General features: G+C 38.0%; 4 protein-coding genes across 5 annotated transcripts in view; all 4 read left to right on the forward strand.

Moving 5' to 3' along the window:
* LOC132199475 (cell death regulator Aven-like) overlaps positions 1-820 on the forward strand; it is a 35340-nt gene extending 34520 nt beyond the window's left edge. The window contains exons 3-5 of one of the 2 annotated variants that reach the window (XM_059624211.1): positions 55-357; positions 427-572; positions 633-820. In XM_059624211.1, the coding sequence (XP_059480194.1) occupies positions 84-357; positions 427-572; positions 633-704 (492 nt within the window). In that variant the 5' untranslated portion in view covers positions 55-83 and the 3' untranslated portion in view covers positions 705-820. Of the gene's footprint in view, positions 1-7; positions 358-426; positions 573-632 lie in introns of those variants that run through there. The other variant, XM_059624210.1, reaches the window with a different exon arrangement.
* A 696-nt stretch (positions 821-1516) lies between these two features.
* On the forward strand, positions 1517-3744 carry LOC132199726 (glycine N-methyltransferase). The gene is made up of 6 exons (XM_059624663.1): positions 1517-1769; positions 2364-2491; positions 2606-2723; positions 2790-2910; positions 3289-3410; positions 3466-3744. Exons 1-6 carry the CDS (start codon positions 1564-1566, stop codon positions 3626-3628), a joined length of 858 nt encoding a protein of 285 aa, XP_059480646.1. The 5' UTR covers positions 1517-1563; the 3' UTR covers positions 3629-3744.
* Positions 3745-4691: 947 nt separating this feature from the next.
* LOC132199689 (helix-loop-helix protein delilah-like) lies at positions 4692-6456 on the forward strand. The gene has a single exon (XM_059624610.1). It carries the CDS (start codon positions 4757-4759, stop codon positions 5435-5437), a length of 681 nt encoding a protein of 226 aa, XP_059480593.1. The 5' UTR covers positions 4692-4756; the 3' UTR covers positions 5438-6456.
* Positions 6457-19871: 13415 nt separating this feature from the next.
* LOC132199966 (uncharacterized) lies at positions 19872-21561 on the forward strand. The gene is made up of 6 exons (XM_059625095.1): positions 19872-20280; positions 20334-20408; positions 20499-20665; positions 20813-21026; positions 21083-21227; positions 21290-21561. The coding sequence occupies exons 1-6, from the start codon at positions 19973-19975 to the stop codon at positions 21536-21538; spliced, it is 1158 nt and encodes a 385-aa protein (XP_059481078.1). The 5' UTR covers positions 19872-19972; the 3' UTR covers positions 21539-21561.
* Positions 21562-21853: the final 292 nt, after the last annotated feature.

A 21853-nucleotide genomic window follows, 5' to 3' on the forward strand; every position in this document is an offset into this window, starting at 1 on the left:
ACAAAAAATTTGTTTGTGACCCTCACTCTCCTCACTCTGAGATTCCTCTACTAGAAAATTGAAAATTAGGCGAAAAGCCAACAATGAAACCAGACAAGCACAAGAAAGGGGGCCCCGCCAAAGGTCAATCGAGTCAACAGAGTTCAAATCCTCCTAAAGAGGTGCCTGCCAAGCCGGAAATGCGGAAAACTGCTCCCGAGGATTACCAACAACAGGGAAGCTCCAAAAGCTATTCGCGCCGGAAAATTGTCAGCAACTGGGACAAATACGAAGAACCGACTGTTTCCATTACTTACCAGGAGCCTTATGAACCTCAGGGCGACGACTTCAACAAACTTCTTCAAATGCCTGCTTCAGGTACTGTGTGAAAATACTAATATGTAATATGTATTTATGATTTTTTAAATAAAAATAATTATATTGCAGCTGACTCGCATCTGGTGCTGAAATCAGAGGAACTTGAGCCTCCTCCGTGTGGCAGCCTCTTTGCTCTTGATTTAAAAAATTTGGCTGATGGTCTGGCTACAATTCCATTCTACAAGCAAGTGGACATTCCTGTTGAATCACTTTCGGTTAGATCATTATTATTATTATTTTTTTTTTTTTAAATAAATATTGTTTTTTTTCTGCAGAAAACTGAGGTTGAAAATATGGACCAACATGCTGAGCTTATGAAACTGCAGCTTTCTTCATTGCCAACATAACGGTTTAAAAAAGTTTATTCAAGTTTTTAACATGACTGCGTTTACAAATAGTTGTAAAATATTTAAAACACAAATAAATAATAACAAGCTACATTATTTTCATTTTGATAGTCGAATTATTTGACTTTTGATTCAATATTATACATGCCCGCATAGCAGAATTTTATTTGCGGATTTTTTTGGCTTGTGCTTTTTTGAATTGCAAATTATTTGCGCAATCATTGCTCTGGCCATGAAGTTTTGCTTTGGCACATCGTTTTTGTTTTGGTGACTATTAAATAGTAGATTATGCACAATTTTTGTGTTGCTAGCAAGTTCTTGTTTGGAAATGAAGAGACCTAGATCCGTGTTTTTGTTATTCTGGAGAACAAAACTTGACTTTTTTTGCGATCCTTTTCTTTAGGTTGTTTGTAAACATGCTAGTTGGTCTAATTTATCATGAATGAATTTAATTATTATTCCTGACAAATTCTAATTAAAATATTGAAAATTAATTTTTAAAATTTTCTCCAAATATGGGAAAAATAATTGATTTTTTTTTTTTAAATTTATTGAGGCTGTTATTTTTGAGAAGAATTATTTATCTTCAAATATCATCATTTATTTATTATTTAAATGTTCCGAAAACACATCGATTGCTCAACTCTTGCTTAACAAGATTTAATCAATAGGTTCGAACGGCAAGAGGTCATCTCGGGAGTGCACCGACGGTGACGTTTATGCTGTTTTTCCTCGTTATCGGCAAGGTCGGTGTTGGAGATCGTCGATTGGTCGGTGCACTGGGTGTGCGTCTTTGCAAGATGTAAAACCAAGTTAGCAGGGGACAGCTCGTTCAAACCGCCAGCGTCCTCAGGTCACGATGGTCGACTCTGTGTTCAGAACTCGCTCGCTGGGCACGGCCGCCGAGGGTGTCCGCGACCAGTATGCGGATGGAAAGGCGGCCAAGGTATGGCAGGTGTACATTGGCGACAAGAACTCGCGCACGCAGCACTACAAGGACTTCCTGGTCGGTCTGCTCAGGAAGAAAGGGTGCAAAAGGGTGCTCGATGTCGCCTGTGGACAAGGGTAATTTCTGAAGAAATTTAATTTTTATTTTAACCAAAGTCATTATTTAATAACTAAAAATATAGGCTCAAGTCGGTTTAAAGAAATTTTTTCGAAATAAATATTAAAAATTGTAAAGAATATTTTTTTTTATGAAATTTAGTTTTTAAATAGCTAACATAAAGCTCAATCTCACTCACAATCAGTTAGTAACAATTATTGCTTTTTGTTTCTAATTAATTCTAATATGCATTGTGCACTACCGCTTTAATGTTATAGCGTTTGTATTTTATTGCAAAGTTTATCTGATGAAGCCAAGCAAAGTGCGTGTGATAATTTATAAATAATGAAATGTGAGAAGAGAAATGCACGTACTCAATGTCCGCGTTGACCTTCTCAAAAGAAATGGAGCATACATAATTATACTCATTTCATCAAAATCAATGACCCTTACCCTTTTATCAATAAAACCATCTTTGGATATTTTTTGCCAATTCTCGAGCATGTAGAATAATTTGAATTAACGTAAATAATTACCAAATATTTCATCAATAAAATAAATAAATTTTGAATGATATATTTATTTATTATTTTCATAACATCGGGGTCTTTCAGTGTGGACTCTATTATGCTGTTGGAAGAGGGATTTGAAGTTTTCTCTATCGATGCTTCCGACAAAATGCTCAAGTACGCACTTAAAACAAGATGGAACAGGAGAAAAGAGCCCGCTTTTGACAAATGGGGTACTATTAATTAAGCTTTAATGCATTATTTTTATCAGTCTTTAATTTAAATTGAATCAAACCAAATTGCTTGAGGCGCAAAACTCATTCATAATCTCTGCTACACTTATTCAGAGATTGAGGAGGCCAACTGGCTGACCTTAACGGACGACCTGCAAGGTCTGCAGTTTGATGCGGTCATTTGCCTCGGCAACTCATTTGCTCACCTCACCAGCTCTGTCGACGATATTAAGTTAGTAAAACGATTGTCTCAAACAAGAAAGGACACTAATTTTTTTATTTATTACATTTTAACTAGGAAAGCGTTGAAGAATTTCGAGCAATGTGTGAAGCCTGGTGGAATGTTGCTGATTGATCATCGCAACTACGATTACATCATTGACAAGGGCGCAACTCCAGCTCACAGCATTTACTACAATGTAGGTTTGATTATTAGAAAAAATTTTTTAAGTTTTTTTGTAGATTAGTTAAAAAAATTGATTACAATAATCGCAAAACACATAATTATAGATATTTTCTGAGTTTGTGGAGCTCTAGTCTGATAGTTGCAAGTCATAGGCTGTCCGCTTTGCATTGATGTCAAGCAGGTTGCCTATATCAAACACTTGCAGGCGCTCACATCAATAACGAATTCTCAATTATTAATTTTGCTGAAATCTTTTTATTTGGAGATGTTTAAAATTTGCATCTATATCTTTTTACATTTTATTTATATTTATTTTCATGACGAGAAATCAAATCAAATAATTAAATGTGAATAAATTAACGCAGAGCCTAATAAATTTAAATTATTTTAGAGCAAACATACTACTGACATCAAAACTTCTGTCCTTTTTGTCAATGGAGAAGCTCAAATGGTTACAATGGACTACGTTATGGATATTTCTGATACTGCTGGTCCTGGCGAGGAAAAAGAGAGGTGCGTGTCTCAAAAAATTCAGAGCAAAAATAAAACACACACATTGCATTTGCAGCCACTTCCGTCTCTCCTATTACCCTCATCGTCTGAAATTTTTCACTGAGATGCTAGCAGAAGTTTTCGACCCGAAGGCAAAAAATAACATTTATGGAGACTTCAAGCCTTTAAAGCAAGTCGAAGACCCTGCTTTCTTCATTCACGTTGTAGAAAAACCTTGAAATTTGAATTCAACATAAAAAAGCTTATGAGTTTTTAATTTTAATTCAAATTTGAAATGTAAAATGCTGTAGAAAAAATAAAATGGATAGACTTTAAGGAAGCCAAAAACTTTAAATTGATTTTTTGTTCAGTTCAAATCATATTAGCTAATTTTTTTTCAATATGAATTAAAGACTTCACATAATAAAATAATATTTTACTTGGCGGGCAAACAAATAATTGTTTTTAAAACACCTATCAGCTCATAAAGGTTTTACCTTGAACGCCAGGTGGCACGAGGATTAACATATCAGCTCAAGTCGGTGAACAAATGCGGCACCTACAGGTCAGAACCTGAAAGTCAGGTTTGGTGCTCACTATTGCTGCATATGTTTCAGGGGCACTGTGCGCCTCTTGGGTATGCATCCCGCTCAACTTACCTGATATACTGGTAGCAAACGTAGCTATTATTGTATTTGCATGAATTTTTTGGGACTTGATTTGACTTTTAGAGTTGAAGATATTTTAGCACTGTAAAAAATGTGCGTTGGCAATTATTTTTTCATATGATATGCAAAAAGCGAGTACTTAAAAATAATTGAAAAATGCTACGAATCACAGTTTGTGCGAGGCTTTGCATTTTACGGAAATAAAAAAGTAATAAAATAAATCATGAGCAGAGCAAGTCGTGTAATAAATCCCTCAAAAGTGCCGTTACAGGGTACGAAACATGATACATGATACGCCAACTGCAAAACAAGTTGGTATTACGCGAAAATTTAAATGTACAACCAGCGAACTTTCGAGAGAGGCGCCAGGTTGACATTTAGCCGAGAGATCGTCAATCATGCAAAAGTAGGGAAAAAGATTGTCTATTTTCGCTCTTCGGAAAGGGAACAATGCAACAATTAGAGATGACTTTATGCGCGCCAGTTTGAGAACACGATCTCTTTCACAAATGGACGAGAGCAGATCAGAGTGGAGGAGGCTGTGGTGTGTGCAGGAGCAGGGCCGGCGCACGCCAAGGTAAACAAAACGAGTGAGTCAGGTCGCTGGAGGGGCGGTAGTGGGGGTCGAAGGGTCGGCGGCGCGGCAGGCCAGGCGGCAGTCGCGCTCGAGCCGCCGGCCGCACTGGTGATGGAGCCGCGATGATGGCCAGTGGCGAGCTGCTGCTGGGCCTCCAGCCGTTGCTGCGGCTGCAGCCGCCGGACGCCAACAACAACGACAGCACCGAGCAGCCGCAAAAGCAGCCCGAGAAGTACTCGCTGCGGCCGCGCTCGTTGCAAATCCGATTGGAAACCGAACTGCGGCGCCGAGGGGCGCCGAACGCACCACCGTCCACCCTCACAAGGGCCGCGTCACCCGTCGCAGCCCCGCGGAGTCGCGGAGCCCCCGGGGGCTCCAAACACAAGCCGCCACCCTTGAGCAAGTACCGCCGCAAAACTGCCAACGCCAGGGAGCGCAGCCGAATGCGCGAAATCAACTGCGCGTTCGAAACGCTGCGTCAGGCGGTGCCGCCGTTGCCGTGTGTCGGCGCCCCTGTAGCGGCGCCGCGCGGCTGCGAGAAACTCACCAAGATCACCACCCTGCGTCTCGCGATGAACTACATCGCCGCCCTTACGCAGATCCTGAGCGAAGCCCCCCAGCAGCAAGCGCCCCCGCCGCCCCCGCTCATGGACACGGCGCCGTCAACGCTTGACCTGCTCGCTGACGCCGACCCCATGTTCGACGACATCATGGTTGCCGACGCGGCGTTCGACATGCTGCTCGAGTCGGACGGCGAGTCCCTGCACTTCCACTCGGACCTCAGCGAGCAATCCACCCCGTGACAGTAGTGCCAGACCCACCCCGCGCGCAGTGTGTGAAAAACAGAGTTGGTTGTGCCCCCGGACGGAAGGTAGCCCTCAATCGTGAGTTCCTGCTTTTTTCTTTCTTTTGGCTTGATTTAGAAATACTCGATTCCTTTTGTCAAAGTTTTTATTCAGTTTGCTTAATCTCCGGCCGAGATGACAAGATTCTCGGACCTTGCTCGGGAAAGAAAGTTTTAATTAGAAAACGGCAGGTCGTCTAATCTGCTCAGACTAACGAAATTAATAATCCCCGACGTAAAGTTCCTGAAAACTGTCTCTGATAATGAGCGTCAACTTTTTATTTTGCATCGCCAGTTTTAATATATTAAAAAATAACATATGTTTTTTTACTCTCCTCCTTTAATCAAAGAGCATCTCGCTCAATTTCTCTTCTCAGGAATTTGTAAATCTAGCGTTAAAAACTAGAAGATTTATTTTACGGAAAAATTCCCTGTTAACTTAAAAGCATGTGTATCATTTGACAAGGAATCGAATTTCCAAAGCAAGCCGCAGAGGAAAATGTGCAGGGTCTCGCCGTGCGGGCGCCGAGCGATGTCGCCCAGCAGGAATGGAAACCGGACAAGGGGGACCTCTCGCGTGAGTCCCCAGTGATTGGAATTGTGAATTGCCGCACGCTCGGCCTCCTCTGTGTTTTAGCATTCGGGGTCGAACGAGAACAATTTATTTGAAAAAAATGAAAGAAGGACAACAGAAGTGCGCGGGGGGCTTTTTGAGCAAAAAAGACACTTTTCCTGATGACTTGTAAATATATCAGAGCAGGTTGTTCTTTTAGTTTCACATATCACCGATGTTGGTTGTACAGAAAAATTCGGACCGAGGAAGTTTTGCGAGAGACAATTTTCTTCACCTTTCAAGAGTATGTACGTTTTTGAGAGCATAATTTTTTTTCTGAAAAAACCTTTTTTTTCACTCGTGTGCAATACGTGCCATGATGTTGAAATAGCAAATAAAGACACGGCTTCATTTCAACAATTAAACGGGTTTTTCATTTCGATGAGTGTGTTTGTGTGAGAGAGTGCCCCGCTGAGGATTATTCAGACGAGAGAGCCACCAACAGGTTTCAAAATGCCACCAACATTTTAATTCTGCCTCTTTCTCCGCCGCGCGTATTATTAATATTTATCTCATTAAGAAACGCGGCGGCGGCGGCCGCCGCGCGCCTCTAATCGCTTTTTATATGCTTTTGCCCCGCGTTTAATTCTCCGATTTATTCTCCGGCTGACACAATCGGCGTGTTCCGTGGCGCGCACAACTCCAATTAGGCTGATGTATGAGCGCAAAGTGCCCGCTTTTTGTCACGCTGGAATTCCTCGTTTGCGTGCGAATTAGTGCTAAATTAAAAGGCCAATTACACTTTCCTCGAAGTGAGCAGCAGTTTTTTGCTGCTGCATTCAACTGCTAATTGATTTATAAAACTTTTGGATAGCTTCATTTGCACGCGATTTTCGTGCATTAGCGGCAGAAGGAGCCAAATTGAAAGGCACTTTTTTTTTAAATTAATTTATCATATCTTGAAAAAACAGCTATAGGCAGAGGTTGGAATTTGAGTTTTCTTGAAACTTTCAGTCGCAGGTGTTTGAGAGTCACGACGAAATTCTTCTTCTTGAGTCTTTTTGCGGCAAAATGTCTGCTTTTGTGCTGATAATGGCGTCGGCAATTAGAGGTAATTGCGTCCGACCAATACACGATTGGCGGACCTACTTTTCGGGGTCCACAACGCTCACTTTCACGCAAGCCCTTGAGCCAATGGTGCTGGAGAGAAAATTATATTGCTGCAATGACACACGCCACCACTTCTTTTTCATCTCGCGCGACTGCACTTCTTCTTTCTCGCAATTGCATCAGCGAGGCAATTTCTCCAAAATTAATTCACCTTCCTTCTGACAGGCCAGATTTCTCTATTTTACCTTTTTTGGCGCATTGGGTCCGGCGCATTCAGAATAAAAATATAAATAATTTATCAACAGCGTAGCGCATATCTTGAGACACCTTTCAAGCCAAAGCACAGGTCGGTTGGCAAGGGGTCGTGGATTTATTTGCAAAAAATCAGGTGAAAAGAACACAAAATTTGACGGATTTTGGCGTGGAAAAAACTCGGAAAAGTCAAAAGCTTTCCCGGAAAAACGCTACTGTAGTTTCAACTTAAAAATGGAATATCTCGGGTTCTAATTGAGATACATAAATGCGGCTAGCACCAAAAATTTTCTTTTTACCTCCTCTTCAATCCTAAGGGGTCAAATAATCCAGAGGTCAAAGGTCAAGGTCATTTTTCAGGGGTCACAAGTACAAAAAAAATTCTAGCAAAAATATGCCACCTTCGATTGGGCTGAAATTTTTTTCCAAGATAGTCCTAACATGTAGGAACAACATATTAAAAATTCAGAATGGCATATTTTTTAGATTTTTTATAAAAAAATCACAAAGGTAAAAAAACGTGAATTTTTCGTATTTTGCCAATGGTCGGATATTGATTTTTGGAATTTTTAAGAAATTTTTTAAAAATTTAGGAATTTTTTGTCAATAAATAAATAAATTTACCCATTTTAGATACGTACTTTCTCAAAATAAATTTTTGATCATGAGCAAAATGCGAAAAATTCACGTTTTTTTACCTTTGTGACTTTTTTATAAAAAATCTAAAAAATATGCCATTCTGAATTTTTAATATGTTGTTCCTACATGTTAGGACTATCTTGGAAAAAAATTTCAGCCCAATCGAAGGTGGCATATTTTTGCTAGAATTTTTTTTGTACTTGTGACCCCTGAAAAATGACCTTGACCTTTGACCTCTGGATTATTTGACCCCTCAGGATTGAAGAGGAGGTAAAAAGAAAAGTTTTGGTGCTAGCCGCATTTCTGTATCTCAATTAGAACCCGAGATATTCCATTTTTAAGTTGAAACTACAGTAGCGTTTTTCCGGGAAAGCTTTTGACTTTTCCGAGTTTTTTCCACGCCAAAATCCGTCAAATTTTGTGTTCTTTTCACCTGATTTTTTGCAAATAAATCCACGACCCCTTGCCAACCGACCTGTGCTTTGGCTTGAAAGGTGTCTTGAGAGAGAGGAAGACGTATTTTTATTGCTTTGCGATTGACCACAGCTGATATTTCCAATTACAAAAATTTTGCTTGGTAGCCGAATATTACATAAGCTGGCACGACTCGAGCATAAAAATACAGTGATTTAATCGTAGCTCGGAATCACATAATGTAAAAATATGCAAATCAGCAATTTCACGGTGAAGGATGCTGCGGCTCTTCCCCTCGTCGCGCAGACAGACGAAAAAATAGATTAGCACGATGATAAATTTGTTTCCTCTTGAGTGGCACAGCTGGAATAATTTAACAAGCGCGACGCAATCCGTGTGTGATAATTTCTTTCCGTGAAAAGCTGCTTTATTTGTAATTACAACTATTCAAAAAAAGCACATAGCGTTTTGCTCCGCATTGAAGTCGAGGATTAGGAGATTAGCGTTTTGCCGAAAATCCGGCGAAAAGAAAATGGGTTCGGCGAATCGTGAGTTCGTTTCCCGGCGTGGATAAAAAGCTGCATGTCACGTGCGCGGCGTCTTTTTCCGGCTGGAAATCTGATCGCGGGCCGAGTCTCGCGCGTCGGAGGAAGACCAGAAGCGCGAGTATTTTTCTGCGCTGCCCACGCACCCGCCGCCCGACGGTTTCCACTTTGGTGAGCACCACAACAGCTGACGGCGCAAGCCTTGCCGCGTCCTTGGCCATTTAAGGTAAGTCCACGTGGCCCAATTCGCAACTGCGAGAGCGAGAGAGACCAGCACAGCAGCCTCCTGACCCGCAAACTGCCGCTTCTTACATCACCACCTATCATTACTCTCCGCTCAATTCTTTTTTACCCTCGTCATTCGTGACCAGCATAATTACAAAATTGTTAAATTAGCAATTAAAATTATTAAAATTTTATTTGTATGTATAATTTATTTTACCAAATATTTTAAATCTGTTAATAATTTTTTAATTAAATTTATTAAATATTATTAAAGAATAAAATGTTTTAAGCCAAGTAAAACTCTTTTTATAAATTGTGAGCTTAATTAATTTCATTATATATATAGTTTGCTACAACAGACAACTCTTTATTAATGTGTAAGCAATTGGTATGATCCTTAAGCATTCATTTTGGATAATGCAATTATTCATTCATTAGTGAAAATGAAATATAAAAATCAAAATTTCTAAATGCTGAGAACGTTTTAACCATTTAAAGTGATTATTAAAGTTTTTGAAATTTTACGAATAGCAATTAAGTTCTGTGATTTTCTTGCCAAAGTGGCGGAGGTCTGCAATTTTTTTTTTGGTCGCCGCCTGTGTTTAACGTGTTGCATAACTCATCACACATCAGAGGGCTGCCAAAAAATGGAAAGCAGATCATTTACCAGAGTTTCTTTTGCGCGCATTTGATGAACACGTTACGGCAAAAGCAGCAAGCAAGCTGTTATTAAAAGCAAAATCTATAATTTGCATGGTGCGCCCAGCCGGGCATTTCGCTTTCCACTAATAACACGCGCACCCGCGAGAACGAGGGAAAGAAAGCTCGGAGGTAGCCGCTGAAATGGTGTGATAATGAGCGGCGTTTAATAATAACGCGCGCGTACATATTGTAGCGGTGACTTTTTAATGATTTGGCTCGCGAATATACAAAATATAATTAAGGCTGCTGCAGCCATTATGTGCAAAGGCAAGACGTATCCAACAGCAGCAGCAGTCAATAGCCGGCCATAAATCAGCGCGTCGGCTGGCATTAGAAATTAATAATGGCCCGGCCAGTGTTTTATCGCATTAATTACACACACATCAGCATAAAAAGAGCGCCAGCGCATTTATCACCGCGCGGCCCGGCATACATAAATTCAAATTAAATATTCCTATGGGCCGCCAAGAGAGATGGAAGAAAAAATATATTGTGCATGGTATAGTTGATACTCGCGGCGCGGGGAATTTGTGACCGTCTTTGTTTATAATTCATCTCGCGCTAAGGAGGGTCCCGCAGGGCCCATTTCTTAATTCGCCGCTGAATATATTAGCGATCGAACGCACTTGGTTTAAAGTGCCTTCCTTTGATAGACACCTTTTTCCCTATTAACGGACAAGAGAAAGAAAGAGGGACGTGTTCCGTGTGTTTTCGGCCAATTTATTGCTTTATCTGTTTTAAACATGTCTAGAATTTCAGCGTTATTATTGTTATTTATTTGTTTGCGAAAAGCTGGTTTTGCCGATTAACACGAAGATGAGAGCGTCACGTTCCAAAACTCTATTCTAATTTATATGGGAAAGCGACCCGAGAACTTCTTATGAATGGAAACGTGATATCTGTAAAATAGAGAAAAAAAGATTACACAAACCCACGATAGCTCAAGAATTTAACTAATTAAAATGTTATAATTTATTATAATTTATCAATGTACTGGATATTCATATTGAATTTCATTCTATTTTATTTCATTAAATAATTGTAAGGAAAGTCTTAATGTGACGTTTACAGTTAAGAATTTTGCAAAATTGTATTTAGAGATCCGTGAAAAAAAATCTTGATTGCGTATAGGTATAGGAGACAAAGGACTTGTCTTCATTTGTGTGCGAGTGTATTTTTTTTTTGCAGTCAAGGGATAACGCAAATTCGCTATTCATTATACACCCGAAGACAGACTCGTTAAACAAAAAAGAATGTGAATATGCGGCGTACAGTTATTTCTTTAATAAGCTCCTTTTTGACGTGTAGCTGCTGGTGCTGTTTTGAAGATCAAATAATAGGGCCCGACGCGTTCGATCGAGAGGAGAAAGAAAGGAAGAGAAATGACTGCGGGGCCGAGAGTTCATCAGCATACACACGTATCGGAAGCGATAGGAAACAATTCGGCGCACTTTGCAATTTGGGCAGTGGCAATTTGCAGTCGGATTAGAGGTTTGGCGATTTGATTACACGGCGAGCCAAATCAAAGGGCAGCCGCGGCTCAACGAGAGCGCACCGCTTAATGGCCGTGCTGGTGTTTTTGACACCAAAACCGAGCTGCCCGGCGCGGCTAATGATATCAAAAAAGGCTCATTACGCGCCGCGAACCTATAATTCCGGCCAATTACACCTCTCGAAAGAAAAAACACCGATTTATTTCTTCGGCTGCTGCTGCTTTTTTGTCCAACTGCATTCCTTCTCGGCGCTTTCAGGTGCTCTCGTTAGGCTAAGTGCCTGTGCAATTAACAAAGCTTAATTCAATTCACGCCGCCGCGCTTCTGCTTTTTTTTGTCTCCGCAGATCAGAGAGATGAATGGCCTCGTGGAACCTCAATTCGATGCCCTCACTCGATCAAACGGATTTCCCTCAATTAAATGCATTCCCTGCAAATTTTTTCAAATAATAAAGTAATTAAATTAATTTATTAATTTATAATTCTTAAACTTATTCTGACTTTTAATAAATACTATTTAAAATTAAATTTTTGGGTCAAATAAAATGCATTATAAGTAAAAATCTTTGATGTATTAGTATATTCTAATAATATATACCACTCTTGTTTGTTTTAATGGCCGTGTACACCTGCAGATAGGCTTTAAGATTAATCAACTCACGTGGAAAGTGAGCGGACCGTGTTGTGGAAGTGAGCGTGCAATTTGCAGAGCGGCGGTTCCGCGACCGCGCGCACCAATGACGTGCGTTCTCCAGCAACGGCCGAGGGCCAATCGAGGCCCTGGCTGCATGCACCGCTGCTTTCCTCACTTTCTCCGCCAATAATAGGCCGTCAAGGACTCGCAAGTGCACCAGACGGAACCCGAACCAGGTCATTCTCATCGAATAATATTTAATTTTTGGAATAAATTGAGTGATTTAAGTGATGATATTTTGCTTTGAAATAGGTTTGTTTCATTTTTGTTAAAATAAATCAGCAAAGAACTAGAAAATGCAATGTCAATAGCATATATTTTCTCCAATAAAAGTCAGTTCAGAAGCACATTTCTTTCTCAAATTATATAGAAATAATTGAAATGTTCAATTAAATAATGAAAAAAGTTTTTTTCATATTTAACGCATGTAAATTTATAATTTTTCATACTTTACATACTTCTTAATCTAAATTCCAAGATAAGCTAAAAAAAACTCTTAATTATTTTCAACGTGACATATTTTCAACAAATGTTAAATCCCATGGAATTAGCGGAATTTTAAATTACAAGCTTCCTTTCGTTCCACTTGAATTATAAGAGATATACGTTTTGAAATGCTCCCATTCAAAATACTGACAAGGAGTCTAGGAGCTGTGAAATGTAATCCAATTAGGCGTCCTTTGAAAAATCTCCCATCCAACCGGCGCTAAAGAGCAGAAATTTATTCACCTTTTCCACATAACGCTGCGCCAGCGCTTATAATGTTCTATGCGTAAAAGTAATTGCACCTTAAACTGTCAAAACTGAATAGGACGAAATTGCGGTGGAGAGAAGTGCGTTTTCATTATGACCCGAGAGATTTTTGGAATCGAGAGGAGGAGCCTCTCGTTTCCCACGCACCTCTGCGAGATATTTATTTTTTGTCATTCTGTTTAGCCCACACTCGAAAAAGATACAAAAAAATTAAATTAACAAACAAACACACACACTGCGTGACCCAAAAGTGAATGGTTTGGCAAGAATAGTGCGTTAATGATAATTCGCGGCAATTAAACGTACTACGGCCCTTAACTGTTTTTCTGCCTGGTTGAAGGGTATGTGATCGGCCCCGTCAATTAGTCGCGATTTAAATACGCACACCTCATCCGCGCCTTAAAAGAAGTGGCTGAATTAAGTGGACCTTCCATCGTTTATGGACGCGGGAGAGATACTTATTTTCGCAGAGAGCGACGAGGATAACGAGAGCCGCGAGAAATTTATTTTCCAAATTAAAAGAGCAGTTTGCTTTTCGTCGACTGCCCCGCGACTTTTAAGGTGAGAGAACACTTGGCTGATAGTGTTCGCGCAGAGTGTGTCCGTTTCGTGCAGATAGCACACGCCTTTCAACTCGCATAATTATTGACAGAGTGGTCCACCAACGGGTTTCTCCATTGAATTAATTTTCCCGAATATTTTTTTTTTTAATATTATACTTGGAAATATTTTCTTTTTAGCCTATATACTTCCTTCTTATAAACCTTGTAAACCAAAACAAAGCAATTTTCAAAGAGTATAAAAGCCAATTAAAATCTGAGGGGCAAAATATGTTGATGAAAATTACATTTAAGATTCGCCTATTTGAAAATAACCGACGGCACAGTTCAAAGGAGCCCCAAATAAATACGCAGTAGATGCGTACCTTTGAAAATGTAAGGAGAGTATTAAAAACCTTGTGCGCGCCACGCCGAGCGCGTGATTTGCATTTTTTATTTAATTCCTCTGCAAACACGAAATTAAGCGTGGTTTGCGCATCAAACGGCTATTAACGAGGCCAGATAAGCAGCGCCGGGCTTTTAATTAAGTTTATTGAGCTGCTCGAATAAAAAGCAGAGCGCCCCGGTCGACTCGCAGATAAAATGCAAATTTGATCCGCCTCGTGCACACACAAAGGGCAATGAAAAATCTATAAAATTAAAAGCTCTGCTCTCATTTATAAATATTTATACATCAGCTAAGGCCGCCAATAAAAAATTGCCAACCTGATTTCGATTTATCCTCTTTGCACATGTGAGTGGCACTCTTGAGTTTTTTCCAGATGAATCAGACTGCGTGAAGTACGAACACTCGTTAGCTTGCGAAATCTGGTGAAATATTGCACTTTTTGTGCGCCTCGTGCACTTCATCACTGAGCATTATGTGATTATTTAGCTCCTTCGGAATAATCCGCCTTAATCTGCTGATGTAATTTTCGTGGCCGCAACTTTTTGTGCGCACGCCACTTTCCACGATATCACTTTCCCGCTGCGCAATTTGCGAGCCAAGAAATATCCAACTCTAATTGTGAAAAGGAACCATCTGATACACTCATTAAATTTTACAAAAATGAAATTTTGATTGGAGTGAAAGGAAACTTATACAGTCACTGTTCATAATTTTCAGTTAGTAAATTTTTAAGATTAACTGTATAGAATTATTAAGAGTACTATATTATTTTTGACATCATCATCAAGTAAGAGTTTTAATTTCATAAAAAATTAATTGATTTTTAAAAAGACCTTTAAATGAATTAAAATAATGCCTTAAATAAAATGATTATTTTAAATTTTATGAAATAAATTAAATTTTGTAACCTTTTAAATGGAATTTACATTCAATTTACAGAAATATACTGGAGAAGCAAACTTGATTATCAGTTCTATTATGTTGGCCAAAGTAAGTATTAAATCTTTTATTAATGATTAAAGATGATATTCTTTCAAAAAGAGGAAAATCAATAATTTGTTCCGGCCTTGCGTTTGGTTAAATTTATTTTTATTTGTATGTTTACATCAATGATAGCTCATATATAAATAAAAAATAAAAAAAACTTGAAGAGGACATTAAAACTTTCGGCACTTTCCAAATGAGAGAGAGTAATTTGTTTGCTCTTGGCAGTTTTTTTTGCTCTGCATATAACAAACAGAGGGTTCTCCATTAGTCAGTCTAGTGGACTCGAGTTGTGACAAATGGTAGGACGTGTCGGGGCGCAGCAGGAATGTGCGTGAGTTTGATCTGGGCCAGTCAGTCTCGGTCGATACCGGACGACGGGTGATGGATGAGCGCAGCCGATAATAACAATAATTACATTGTGCGGCCGCGCGGCATTTGAATATTAACGGCGCGAGAATAAATTAGCCCGGCAGTTTGTTTTGATTGCGCACCGCGCGTTGATTAATGCCGAAAATAACGTGCAACAGACGTGTATGCCATTTCGCACACGTCTCGCCCTTTCATGACGCCGCCGCCGAAATGTAATGATGGAAGCACCTGTCCGCGCCTAATTAAGACACACACTCACCATTGTTGCAACAATCAGGGTATTACACTATTAAAGGAGTGCTGACCCCTCGCTTTGACTTTAATTCCTGATTCAATTAAGAGTCCTGATTAAAACCTGAAAAGGGCGGCCGAAAATTCGGCGTTTTCGTTGAGAAATCTCAAAATGAAATTGGGCTGATTGGACTTTTTTTGCGCTTGGTCGCCATCTTGGTCCAACAATCAAAAATGTGAAATTGTTGTTTGCAATTTGGATGGCCGTGACCTGAGCCACGTTAGGTCAAGAAAATACAATGAAAAATAATTGCAAATGAATAAAATTTTGTGAAATCAAAGCTAAAGAGTTGCTTGAAATGACCCTTTAATTGAAATTATTAAATTATTTAGCACACATGAGATATAAAAGGGTTTGCTAAAAGTACTGCCATTTGAAAACTAATTTTTTTAGAAGCAAAATCTTAATGGGAAATTTGTAGCAAATAAAACGCTCCTTCTTTTTGTAACAGTACAAAGTACTGCACAAATTTTTCTTATTTAAGAAAAAATGATAAATCCAAAAAAAATTACATTTTAGGTTAAAGGAAATTTTTTAAGATTTTTTTTCGAAATAGCCAATCGATTCAGCATGTCTTTTTTAGTCAAGATCTAAATTTTCGCTAATAAATTCAAGACAGTTAAAAAGTAACATTAAAATATTCAATGACAACTATTTCATCTTAAAACAGGGCACGACCCGTTTGAAATTTTTTGATGTTACTTTTTAACTGTCATGAATTTATTAGCGAAAATTTAGACCCTGACTAAAAAAGACATGCTGAATCGATTGGCTATTTCGAAAAAAAATCTTAAAAAATTTCCTTTAACCTAAAATGTAATTTTTTTTGGATTTATCATTTTTTCTTAAATAAGAAAAATTTGTGCAGTACTTTGTACTGTTACAAAAAGAAGGAGCGTTTTATTTGCTACAAATTTCCCATTAAGATTTTGCTTCTAAAAAAATTAGTTTTCAAATGGCAGTACTTTTAGCAAACCCTTTTATATCTCATGTGTGCTAAATAATTTAATAATTTCAATTAAAGGGTCATTTCAAGCAACTCTTTAGCTTTGATTTCACAAAATTTTATTCATTTGCAATTATTTTTCATTGTATTTTCTTGACCTAACGTGGCTCAGGTCACGGCCATCCAAATTGCAAACAACAATTTCACATTTTTGATTGTTGGACCAAGATGGCGACCAAGCGCAAAAAAAGTCCAATCAGCCCAATTTCATTTTGAGATTTCTCAACGAAAACGCCGAATTTTCGGCCGCCCTTTTCAGGTTTTAATCAGGACCCTTAATAGAATCAGGAATTAAAGTCAAAGCGAGGGGTCAGCACTCCTTTAAATGCATTATGACGGCTACGCCATCGCAGTAATATCGCGGGTCACGAAGGAGACCATCAGCACTAGCAAATTAGTCAGACGGGTTCGTGATCCTATGATATATTTTGTGGCGTGTTCCATATTAATTTATAAATTAATTGAGTAATTAATTAACTGAAGACTTTATTATGCATTTGAAATTTTGATAAGGATTTTAAAACAATTCCTAATTATAATATTGAAAATGATCTATAGTATATTATAAAATAATTACAATGTAGAAAACAAATGATATATAAATTTTTTTCATATATTTATAAAAATTATTCAATTTTTAGGATCAATCCAAATTTCTTTCTCAATATTCCTGAATTCAATTCGTTTTTATATTATGCAACAACTTTTAGAAGGATTTTTATAAAATTATTTAAAGTTTCTATCTATAAAAAACTTTTTTTTTTTAAATTAATCTGAAAGTGACTAACTGAATGGCATTATTTAGAAGTGGCATACTTAAATTTTATGTCTTTTAAATCCTCTCATTATATATATTTTAACCTTGCATGTTCAGCAAGAGGTATGAGACCCACTTTTCCTGCTCCCAAGCGCAATTAAGGTTAATTTTACGAGGAAAAAGGTGTTGTGTCTCTCGTGGCCGAGCGAAAACACAGGACGAAATAAATTAGAGGCGCGAATTGTGCTCACAGCAGTCATAACAGGCCGAATTTAGTGCCGTAATCTGAATAAATTCTCGCTTTCGCGGTGACAACGCGCGTGATGGTTTTATTTACGGCCTGCACGCAGTAAATTACCCTGCGCCAACACGGGTAAATAAATAAAGAGGAGCACCACCACCTGCACGCTCAGCTCGACTCGCTCGGTCAGCGTGGAAATCCAAGAAAAATGAGTCTGTCTGACACGGGAGATTTCTTCATTTTGCAAAATAAATTGACCGATTAATTCTGGTCACCTTGCTAGGGGCATGTGAACCTGAAACTACTAAAAAAAATGTTTAAATAAATAATTTTTTTGATTGCTTCAGATTTTGTAGGGTAAATGTCATCTAATAATTTATATATTATCTTTTTATGCTAATAAAATATTTAAAAAAATTTAATTTCACTTTTGAGAACGGCAAGAATTTATATAATTAATAAATATTAATAATTAATTGAGCACAAAATTTAGATCTTGTACAATCTTGTATAGAACAAATAGTATAATTAAAAGTAATATTGGAGCCCAATTTTTTTTTTTAAATTTGAATTTTAATTAAAAAATGTGAAATTAAACTTGTAAAAAATAAAGTAAATAATTTAATAATTTGAATGTATGGGGATTTTTATTGTTGTTTATTTTTAAAAAATTCTAAAATATTGAAAATTAAAAAATCGGGCTTTTCAACGTTGTAAAAATGGTTTTTAATATCAAAATATAGGTCTAATAGTTTCGGTCACAGTCTGCGACCCTATTTTATGGGCAGCCGGAGTTGGTAAAGCCATTTGTTTTTGAATATAAACAATTTTTACAACGAGGAAAAGCCCGATTTCTTCATTTTCATGATCATCTCCTCGAGTGTCAACTTCTTCAAACAAATGTTAAAATATTTCCACATTTTATTATTATTTTTTATTTTAATTTTCTTATAAAAAAGAATTGGTGCAATGATTTTACATTGTAAAGTATACTAAAGAATGTGCGGTGACTGTCTTGAATCAACTTTAGCGATGCTCAGAATCGCTGTTTTGGTGCGTCGAGACCTCGGCTGGTCGCACATTCGCCACCAAATGAAGCTGGGTCGCCACAGCAGGGGCCGCGTTTTTATTGTTTTTGCGTCTGCTTTAGCTCTTTTACAATCGGGCCGTCTGCATGGCATGCACCTCTTCTTCTCCACCGTTCACGTCGTTTTCCTTTCGCGCGCATTAATATAAACGAGCGAAATTTAAATGAGGCGCGCACGCAAATAAAATAAATCACGCGGCGTGCGGGTGAAAAATCGCGATCGGGACGCGCCGTGGGGTGCGACACATTAAATAACGAAACGCACTCTTGTTGCGGCTGCTCTCTCGTCATGCACCGGCCGATATTTCATCCGCATTACCATAACACATCCGCTGGATAATTTGCAAATTTATCACCAGAGAGAGAACGAAAGAGCAGCAAACGAAGCCTTGCTTTCTCGGCGGACGGCAATTACTCTGCTTCTGCTGCAAAAGTAATTAGAATCGGCCACAGGCCTTTTTCACAGACGCGAGGGCCATAAATTAATTTTACACCCTAAAGTCTCACGATGCATTTCTAGGCGCCACAGTTCTTTTGCTCCCATACCTGACTGGCAAATCTCTTATTTTTTTGTTATTGTTAATTGCAGTGACCATGACTAAACAAAAGGGCCTTTAGCTTGTTTTTGCATTTTTAGAAAAAAACTTGCGTTATTTATTCCTGGAAAATATAACTTTTTTAAGTGGTCAGAAATTGTTATTTTTCGAACATCAGAAACACGGAATAAATATCAGAATTTGAAACCCGCGCTTCTCTTTACAGGTGTGAAACTGTGAATGAAAATTGAGTACAATATTTTGGAAATTTACTTTTAGTGTTAATGATAATTGATTTATTTTGTACCCATCTGCATTAAATCGATTCCTCTGTTCCCTTTATCTTTTAATCTGTTGCACTACAAAATCACAAAAAATAAAATTTGCATTAACTTACATTTGAAAAGTTTGTCTGGAACTGGGGTCTGCGACCTTTTGCTGTTTGGCGAAACGAACCAAAAAATATTACAAAGACAATTTATATATTTTTTTTAATTGAATGATAATTTGTAAATATGTGTTAAATATTTCATAGTTTTTGCAATCATTAAAATAAAACTAAACATAATTAATTTCATAATGATTGGAAATCGTGTTCTATTTTAAATTCACTTGAAAATTATCTTGCGCGTGAACCGGAAAGAATATGAGATTTTGGTGACTTCGAAACGCGCTGAATAAGCTGGTGAATCCCCACTCTTGGCACTCTTACGCAGATTCGTTTCGTGGTGCTATATTTAGACTTACAATTAGATAGACTTTAGCGCTTGTTGCTGGGTACTTAAGGCGAGGCTCTTGCAGATAAGCGTGCAATTGTGACTGAGGCGCCTTCGATTACGCTCTTTCGTGTGAATAACTGAGACTTTTGACTTTTACTTCCAACAGTGTAAAAATGTCGCTGCAAATTCTGGACCCAGAGAGTGTCGACTTCGACAAGTCCAAAGTGAACGAAGATCTGAATTTCAAGACAAAGGCTGTGTCTTGGTACACGACGCGAAACGCGTTGAGATGCGACGTCGGATTTTGCGGCCAGGACGATTCTGCTGTCAGGTATCTGCACCTGCCCAAGAGTGGCAGGGTCAACTTCAACTTGAACAGAACCCATCCAGATGATGACTTCAAACTGGACAAGTACACAGAGAATGAGGACATCAGTGACATGCTGTCTTGGGTGCAAGAAATTGGTTCTAATGAGGAGAGGTGGGAAATATTTACATAAGTAAAAATCCCTTATTTAAAATTTTTTTGTGTAGCTTTGATAATGCAGAGTTTATCTGCATTCGGCATGAGCTGGTTGATTTGCTTTTGATGCCGTATGCAACATCAAGGTATGATAATCTAATCTTTATTATCTTTATTTTAATACGTAATTATTTGTCTTTTTTATCATTATTGATTTTTTTCAAATTATAAATTAGGTTTAACAAGGGAGTCAAGCTATACATAACTAAGGCCAAAGGAAAAATTTACATTCGTGGGGCCATTGCTGATGGAGAATTGCAGAGGAAAAACCCAAAAGTCTTGAATGACTTTGAATTGAAAAGGACAAAGCATGGGCTTATGTTTCAGCACTTCACCATTTCTGGTTAGTGTTTTCACTTAAATTACTTAAAAAGTAAAATAAATTATTAGTGACTTAAAATTTATTTTGTCAATTAATTTTTTAGTGACAGAAAACGCATTTTTATTTATTTATTTTTCATTTCGCTATTATTTTGCTGTATTTCAACAGATTCGCCAACCAAGGCTCCGGTTCCAGACAAACCCTACAGACGAGGAGAAAGTACCTTGTATATTGTCTTTGAGGGTGCCGTTGGCGAGCATAAGCTGCTTTACGCTTCCAAGGTAAAAGCTTTGAATGCGCCTGACGACCTGCTGAACCTCGAACAAGCAACATTCACTGATGTCCGAACCAATCTAGGAATGTCATCATCTGAAATCAAATGGTATTTTGACAGACAAAACCGCATTTTAATCAAACTAATTTTTTTTAACTTTGCAGGCGAAAATGGTTTGAGTGGTGGGGCAACTGCATTACTGGGAAAATGGACAAGGTGGCCGTTGGCTTTGTTGGAAAAGGGTCTTTCGTGGGCCAAGTGAAAAATTTTGAAATCATTCCAGCCGACTCCATGATCAAGAAATGCGAGGTAATTTCATTAAATTTTTATTGCCAATTTATTGATCTTTTTTAATTCTCCTTTAATTGAAGGTGGCCCACAAAAAGGATCGATTCAGAACTTCTGAGAGCTCACCAAAGGGCCAGTACTGTATTGATGCTCTTGATAAGGTTCTGTCCTTCTTCAAGTCTGAGCTGAAGGATGCCAAACCTTCGGAGGTGTATGTCTTCAACTTCGACCCATCTCAGTCAAGAGTGGCAAATTTGGAGCGGCTCGGAACTTCCGGAGAAAAGAAAATTTTTGTTATGCCTGATTGGTATGCTAATTGGCTAAAAGTGTAGATTGACCCTTTCTAGTTCATCTTGTAATGCATTAAATATTACTCAACAAATTCCTGTTTTAAATCAAGTTTTACATACTATTGCCTTCAATCTGTAATTAAAATAAAGTCTATTTTTACCATTGAAATAATATGAGTCATTTTTTGATTATATAAATATGAATTATTAATTTTCTAAATATTTTGATGATAGAAATTTCAAATTGAAAGATTGTTTATGACAAGATACGTATTTCTAATATAAATCCACTCATCGGAATATTAATGATCAGATATTTTTTTTTTAACTTGGTTAATGAGATAAATGTGCTATATT

Source organism: Neocloeon triangulifer, unplaced genomic scaffold (assembly GCF_031216515.1).
Source record: "Neocloeon triangulifer isolate White Clay Creek 2 clone unplaced genomic scaffold, ASM3121651v1 ptg000014l, whole genome shotgun sequence".
Classification (NCBI taxonomy): domain Eukaryota; kingdom Metazoa; phylum Arthropoda; class Insecta; order Ephemeroptera; family Baetidae; genus Neocloeon; species Neocloeon triangulifer.

What these genes read in the sequence shown, in the direction of transcription:
- LOC132199689 (XM_059624610.1), top strand. Translation starts at nt 4,757, where the DNA reads ATGATGGCCAGTGGCGAGCTGCTGCTGGGCCTCCAGCCGTTGCTGCGG.
- LOC132199726 (XM_059624663.1), top strand. Translation starts at nt 1,564, where the DNA reads ATGGTCGACTCTGTGTTCAGAACTCGCTCGCTGGGCACGGCCGCCGAG. An exon ending in GATGTCGCCTGTGGACAAGG is followed by an intron (nt 1,770 to 2,363) that starts GTAATTTCTGAA and finishes GGGGTCTTTCAG; the next exon opens with TGTGGACTCTATTATGCTGT. An exon ending in GCCCGCTTTTGACAAATGGG is followed by an intron (nt 2,492 to 2,605) that starts GTACTATTAATT and finishes ACACTTATTCAG; the next exon opens with AGATTGAGGAGGCCAACTGG.
- LOC132199966 (XM_059625095.1), top strand. Translation starts at nt 19,973, where the DNA reads ATGTCGCTGCAAATTCTGGACCCAGAGAGTGTCGACTTCGACAAGTCC. An exon ending in ATGCCGTATGCAACATCAAG is followed by an intron (nt 20,409 to 20,498) that starts GTATGATAATCT and finishes ATTATAAATTAG; the next exon opens with GTTTAACAAGGGAGTCAAGC. An exon ending in CCATGATCAAGAAATGCGAG is followed by an intron (nt 21,228 to 21,289) that starts GTAATTTCATTA and finishes CTTTAATTGAAG; the next exon opens with GTGGCCCACAAAAAGGATCG.